Source organism: Pyrgilauda ruficollis, unplaced genomic scaffold (assembly GCF_017590135.1).
Source record: "Pyrgilauda ruficollis isolate IOZ18807 unplaced genomic scaffold, ASM1759013v1 scaffold130, whole genome shotgun sequence".
Lineage (NCBI taxonomy): Eukaryota > Metazoa > Chordata > Aves > Passeriformes > Passeridae > Pyrgilauda > Pyrgilauda ruficollis.
The window spans coordinates 29,355-36,884 of NW_024511433.1; the positions used below are offsets into that span (position 1 = coordinate 29,355).

The 7,530-nt window shown below is 40.5% G+C and overlaps 1 protein-coding gene across 1 annotated transcript; it reads right to left on the reverse strand.

The window, feature by feature from the left end:
• Window positions 1-7,045, reverse strand: LOC121349042 (transmembrane emp24 domain-containing protein 7). The gene is made up of 3 exons (XM_041459102.1): window positions 6,747-7,045; window positions 4,190-4,435; window positions 1-2,269 (listed from the first exon to the last, which is right to left on the reverse strand). Exons 1-3 carry the CDS (start codon window positions 6,912-6,914, stop codon window positions 2,033-2,035), a joined length of 651 nt encoding a protein of 216 aa, XP_041315036.1. The 5' UTR covers window positions 6,915-7,045; the 3' UTR covers window positions 1-2,032.
• Between the last annotated feature and the right edge of the window lie 485 nt (window positions 7,046-7,530).

The following is a 7,530-nucleotide window of genomic DNA, read 5'->3' on the forward strand; positions in this document are numbered from 1 at the left end:
TGATCATCATCAGTTTTATAGCACTATTTACCACTTTTGCCAGCACACAGAAAAACTCAGTAGAAAAAAACCCCAACACAATTCAAGCTTTCAACCAAATGCCTTTGTTGTGATTAAAGCCACGTAACTAATATTCAAACTCCAGAAATAATGAACACTAGCAAAAGTAAGTAATGTTTTCATCTGACACTTGCACCTGAAGTGTACCACTTGCTTTACTACTGTGTGCAATGCAGCACAAAAAGACATCAGTTGCTGAAGCACAAGAAGAAAGCATAGAGGTACAATCAAGAATGTTGTGTGCAGGCACAGATTTGTATTGCAAGACAAAAGCAGACTTTTGTTTTCTTGTATTAGTGGGTCTAACTATTTTTGGGGAACCTGCATCCCAAAATGTGTCTGCAGAATTCAAAATTCAGTACACGACAACAGAACTTTACATCCTCAATTTTACTTAAGGAAATTTAATACCTCCATGACCTTCTAAATAGTCTTTGAGCTGTCTGATGTTTTCGTTCAGTTTCCAAAAGAGCAGTCAATTAGTTCACAACAGAGTAGGGGCACTTTGATTTTTTTCAACCATGACATGATTTTAAAATCAAGTCATCTTAGATCAATTCCTCACACTGCTCAAGTGTCACAAACAAGTAATTTCAAATTTTTGCTAGAAATACTACAGGCAATTAGTAAGGGTGTAGTACTCTTTCTCTGCTTGCCAAGAACTTGTGTAAGAAGCATCTTTTGATGTAGCTAGTAATATATGACAAATTTTTCACTTTAGTTTATTTTGTATGCATTAAAGAATTGGTCAGCCTACTTTTTTTTTTTTTTTTTTTTTTTCCCCAGAGCCATTTGAAGGAGTTTAGCCTTACTATGACCAGCTCAATTCAAACTATGGGCATGTACACACATTTACTACCTTCAACAACCAAATAAAAGAGAATTTTACAGTACATAAGCTACTGAAGACATGAGCAGTGAAAACAATGTAACTCTAATAACTCTACCAAAAAGATAACCTGAAATATTTAAAACATTTTCTCACCACTAACAAAATAGAGAGGCAATTAAGATGCGCAAGGCTGTCATGTCTCAGCGCACCACACAGAGGAATATTTACAGCACTTGTGCAATGCAGTATCAATATCAAATTGCCCTCTTACTAGGAAAACAATTTAGTAAAAAGCTTTGTACGTGCCTAACACATAATATAACCTCATCCAGTGCTGGTGCTGTGCTGCACAGGTTCAATGACAAAGTTAGGAGACTCCTTATTCTACTACATGTTTTTTACATAAACCTGGAAATTTGGATTTTTTTTTTTTTGTATGCAGAAGTGGATTTCCTGAGTAGTCTCAGATTACAATTTCTTCAGTAAAACAAACATTGCAAAAGAGAAAATGTATTTATTTTAATACAGAAGAATGTATGTTTAAGCAATCATAATGAAGTATAAAAATTCAGCAAATTGTGAAGACTTTCCAGGCTGATAAAGAATGTGTACCACAATGTAGTGCCAAGCTTTCAACGATTTTACAAAAAAGCAAGGGGTATGATTCCATTTTTTTAAAATAGCAACTCAAAACAGTGCACCACAGTTAATCACGTTTTCTTTTTTATAATCCAAGATATTCAGCCTGAAAATTAAAATGAAATGAGATTTTCATATATATAAACTCTTGTATCGTACACTAGACTGTTGTGTTATTTTGAAGTGTTACACTGCAGATGACTAATTGTACTGGTAGAAATCAAACTTGGTTTGGATTAGTATCAATAGAAATAAAGAGAGACTAGACACTGCCAGATATTTTAATACAGGAATTAAAACACTTAAGTTCCAAAGGATCCTTTAAAATATTTCAAAACATGTGTCACTTTCATAACTTTTTGGGTCTGTTTTGTGATTTTTAAGAGATGAGGAGTATACACATTTCAATGTTGCATATATTCAGACCTCTGTACCTACAATTAAATTGTGGAGAACCGCTAATCTTAACAAGTAACACACCTGAAGCACTGCCACTACTGGTTACGATCCAACACGCGTTGTCGTGGTTCTCTTATCCGAGAAGAAGCTTTTAAGGAGAAATACCTGCCCAATACTAACAACAAGAAGGATGATTGCTTCCCCTATTGACCAGTAGGCCACCCTTGTGTTTAAATCCTCTGCTCTGCTGCGGCCCTGCGCTTCCCTCAAGCGGAAGTGAGTCTGATAGTCGATGACAGACTTCAAAGCTTCGTGAATTGAAACGCACGCAGACTCCATCTGGAGAAACAAACACACAATATAAAGAAGACTTCTAGTGATTTTGTGCTAAGATATTTAAAATGAGGAGTCATGTAATTTTGAAAGCTAAGAATTAACTCAGACCAATGTCAGATAGAAAAAGTGTAAATACAGTAAAATGTAACTTATACTGATGAAACAGAGAAATGTGACGATGTTAAATACAAAAGCAGATAAAACCACAGAACTAATAAAAAGCAATGAGCTCTGAGAATTAATTAACAAATTCCAGATTCATACTTGGATTCAAAATGACCCTCATAAATATTTTTGAAATGTCACTGATCCTCCAGCTGTTAATTCCACAGGAAAACAAGCAGCTGTTTATAATATTAAGATACACACAGCATATATTACATGCTTCAGTATTCACAAATATGACATTCTTCATTGATTAATTCTCACTCAAGTTGTACAATGCCTATTCTGTGTTGTCAAGGGACCATTCTCTTAGTCATGTATACAAAAACCGGTTAGAGAAGGGACAATTGTTATCCTTCATTGCTCCTGAACACTCAATAACTTACTCATACAAAAATACTTACCAACTTGGCCAATTTAATGATTTTTCATTTAAAAAAAAAAGCAAAAAGAATTACTGGTTTTCCAAGTCCTTGATAATTTATTATATAAACTTATTGCAGTTTCAGTTTATTTGCTGTGAATAAAAGTACTCCTCACTGTGTTTTAATCACTAAGAGACAGTCATTAGATCTTCAAAAGACTTATTTTCTACTCACAATTTAGGTTTCTCTTTAATGGCTTCAAATCAATATTTCCTGAAGATCAAACGGCACATATTATTATAAAGGAAATGTTTAATGCCCTTCTAGGGCTGCTCTCAGTCCCTTATATCTGTGTCTAACCACATTTTGATGACTTTCAAGACATGTGTCTGAACAAGTCTAAGATAATCTTCTTGATAAAATTCAGAATGAGTTTTTCCAAACTAAGTTTTGCCATTGGTAAATTGTAGAAACATTCTGATCTGCACAAGGGATTTAAACACAAGGTCACTCTGGTTTTATGGATTTACCTTTAACTGTTCCCATGAAAGGCTGCCCAAATTTGGTCATGCCACAAGCCTGACCAGAACTGCAAAAAGAACCTCCTTCCAAAGAAGCAAAAAAAAGAAACTAGGAGACACAGTATCAAGAATTTGAACACAAAATAAAAGCACTGCAGCAAATAATTAAATGTTCCAAAGAAAGTTTTAAGGTATTTAGATTGTGTACAGGTGGTACAGAACTATAAAATCCTGAAAATACAGTAACAATAATGCTCTGACACTTTGTAGACTTATAAAGCCCAGATAGCTAGAAGACAGATAAATACAGCTGACTTTATTGATTTATTTTGCTAGAATTTCCTTCCCCAGTTTAAAAATAGCAGTTACATGAGTTCTCCTCCTAAAAAAGACTCTACTCTTTTAAATATAGAAATAATTCTGAGAGTTTCTCCAGAACATGGACATTTTTTAAACCCTATTTCACCAATATCTATTTAGTGAAGACAGGAGACACAATACTGTGTCATTAAAAGGACATTCCCTTAGAAACTTCAGAAAGATCCCACCAACCAAATGGAAAAAAATTTAAAAAAAAAAAAAAAAAAAAAAAAAAAACCGAGAAACCACCCAAACAACAAAATCCCAAACAACTTAAGTGGCCTTAAGTTTCTGTCCTAATTTCCTCTTAAACATTTGGTGATTCCCTCTCAGCTCTGTTTTGTGTTCTACAAAACTTATCTTTACAAAGAAAGCCCATTTGTTGCAATTCAGAGTATTTTAAAAGCTTCAATTCACTCATTTTCAAAAGTGAGGTAGATAACTAAAGGAGATGAACTTGAAGAAAAATTGCCTTCACCTAACAACTTTTGTCAAACACAACAGCATTTTACCTGGGTAAGTGCGGTTACTCTGTTCTCACTAGGAAACAGTGGTGGATCTTCTCCAACCTGGAAATCAAAGTACACAGTTTTGTGTGTGAAAGTAGAAAACTCATTACTGAAGCAGAACTTGTATGTTCCATTCCTGGATGCAGTAAATGTGAAGCTATCGTATTGTTTCTTCATCTCTTTGTACAGTACAATGCCATCAGGATCTTCCAACCGACAATCAACGTCATAATGACCTCCAGTGATCACCTGGAAACAAAAAACCAAGAAACTGTTTTTTAAAAAATGGACACTTACATATTTCTTCTAAGAAGTATGGTCTGGCAGGTGGAACTGCAAAGCTTTTTGCCTTGACAGGAATTTTAAAATATAATGTATTCATTTGAGAATCTTTCAAAGCAAGTCTGCAAAATTATTTTCCTGTGAATGACACACAGAAAATAATTAAACATGCTTTATGTTCAGCATTTGCAATGTCAACAGTATTTTCAAACCCTCAGGAGAACAATTTTGGTTACTTTTTTATTACTAACTGTACAACAGCAAAGGCTACACCATGGGACAGCAAAGACATGACAGTAATGAGTCTGACATTTGCTGTACACTCAAGTCCTCCGTGGAATTGATTCATCCAGCTGAGACTGCTAACATGCAGCAAGACACTTCCTTCCTGTATGGCCAGGAAAGTGCAACTGCCCTGCTATGTATCAGCTACATTAGGCTGCAGGAATGGTGTTTGACCAGTAGAACAGGAATTTCAGTCTGTCTGGCTTCAATCTGTCCATTTTCCTCTCCGGCTGCTGTCAACAGAGCAAGCTCTGGGGAACCTGCAGCCTCCCTTCTGAAGTCAGACACAGGAGTTCTACCAAAAACCAGCACATCTAGATAATGCTTGCAACTGACTCAAAACTTCACAATTGTTCCAAGGCAGTTTTTGAGGCTTTGATTACTGTTGTTCTACAGTGTATTACTACCTGGATTCTCCAGAAAGACTGATTGGGAGTTTAGGTATTCAAACTTGGTATTCTCATGACTCTTACCATAGCAGTTTTAAACTTTATCCTTGCTGCAAACTTTTTACTTTTAAGTTAAAGCATGCTGAATGAGGAAGAGACTTGTTTCATATGTGTGCAGAAATCACTGAAATATTTTAGTATCTCTGTATCTGCACTTCAGTCCACATGGCATTGTTTACATGCTCATCAGTTTACAGAAGTACCAGGTTATTAAAATTATTACATTAGTGGTACAACTGAAATAACAACAGACTGGAGCAGCAGCTCCTCCACAAAGGCAAAGTGTTAAAAGTATCCAGACGGCAAGAAATAACACAGCTCTTAATTTTTGAAATACAATCTACAATTTGACAGGGGTGTGCTTTTTACCAATTACATGGAAGTCACTTTCATTCAGTTGTGTAGGCACCCTGAAAACACTGGTTTACATAGAAATAGTAAAGATTGGCCAGAACTTTAAAGTTCCCCCAGGATTCCTTGCCATGGAACTTGCTTGCACCTCCTGTCGACCCTTGAGACATACTGCCAAAGGACATTCACACTGCACTTCAAGCTGCCAGTGGCTGGTCAAATCCAGACTTTTCTTTTAGCAGTGTTAATCTTGTCCTGGTCACCAATAAAAGTGGCAACTGTATGCTTATCTGTCCAGTGATACCCACTTCAAAACTGCAGGGTAAAGTACTGCACAGAAAAGACTGTATGGAAGAAACAGTCACGGACAAGAAATATTTGGGTAGAGAAAAAGATATCCAGGACCTAGACCACACAGGACAGAGTAACAAGGACTGATATGTGGCAGCAACATTCCCCAAATATACTTGAGATGGGAAAGCAACTGAGAAACTAGAAAGCACAGGACTTCAGCAAAAAAAGTCAGCTCATAAAAATTACACAATCCTTTCAAACGCCCCCAAAGGTAACTGTGATTTTTGTCACTGGGCATGAGTTTTCTCTCATCTTGCTACTGTACTATCGGTGAGTTCATCTACTGAAGTCACGGACTGAAAAGTTCCAGCCCTGCTGATACACTCGAGGCACCAAAACAGTGATGCTGTACCACATCCTTCTCCTATCACCCTTTCACTGTTTAGTATGTAAGCCAAACCTCAACTGCACCCTGAAATACAAAATATTAGCTCTTAAGATGTACTGTGCTCATCCTGTGTTTCACAAACCACAAGGAAATTACGTCTGCGGCACACCGACCTGTTGGTCAGGTGTGCTTTAGGTATTCTCTGCGCTGTTCAGGTGGAGCACTACATAGCAGCCACCAGCTCACGGACATTGCCAGTTTTCAGGGACAACTCTGTGTCCCCTCAGCCCTGCACTACACGGAAGCCTCCCAGCCGCTCCCGCAGTTTTCTTTAGTCAAGCTGGAAACCTCTCATTGGATCCAGCCCCTGCTCCCTCGCCGGGCGCTGCTCCCAAACACTCCCTACAGGAAGGAAGCCAATGGAGAGCCCCCGGCAGGGGCCTGGGCCTAGGGCTCGGGGCCGCGGCCCAGCGCGGCGCCTCGGCCGGGGTGACTCCTCCCGCCGGGGTACCTGGAACTCCAGGGTGCACTTGGTGCCCTGGGCGATCTCCTCGTAGAAGCACTGCTTGGCGTTGTCGGGCAGCTCGAACGTGATCTCGGAGGCCCGCGCCGCGCAGGCCGCCAGCGCCCACACCAGCAGCACGGGCGGCAGCGGCCCCCGGGAGCCCCGCGGCGGCATCGTCCGGCGCGGAGAGACGTGAGGAGGGGGCGGAGGGGCTCGGGGCGGCCGCGGCTGCGGGGCTGCGAGGCTACGGGCGGGACGCGGCGTGGCCGAGGGGACGAGCGGCGGCACCCGGAAGCGCCCGCGCCTTCCCGGAGCGCTTCCGGGACGTGTGCCCGGCGGGAAAGGGGCGGGGAAGCGGCGGACGCGGCCTCGCCTTTTCCCCGCCTCGTGTCGCGGCTGGCGATTCGCTGTACGCTCAGCGGCGTTGCCCGCAGATCAGGATTTTGAGAGGTCGCCTAAGCCCTAGAGCTAGAAATGGCGATCTCCTGTGGCCCAGCGCACGCAAAGAGCGACCTCGATGCCCTCCGAGGAGTTTGGAGAGTTCTGCCGTGCAGATCCTTGAACGTTCCTTGCAGAGAGGGAATAAGAGGTGAATGAATAAACAGAGGTATAAAACGTCGATTAAAGTGCTCACGCTGATTGCAAGAGTGTCGACTTTCGAGTTCCACTCCAGTCAGTCACGGAGTCGTAGAATGTTAAAAGTTGGAAGTCTCAGTGCGTCCTAACGCACCTGCCGTAGGCAGGGACACTTCCCACTAGATCAGGTTGTTCAGAGCCCCGTCTGGCCTTG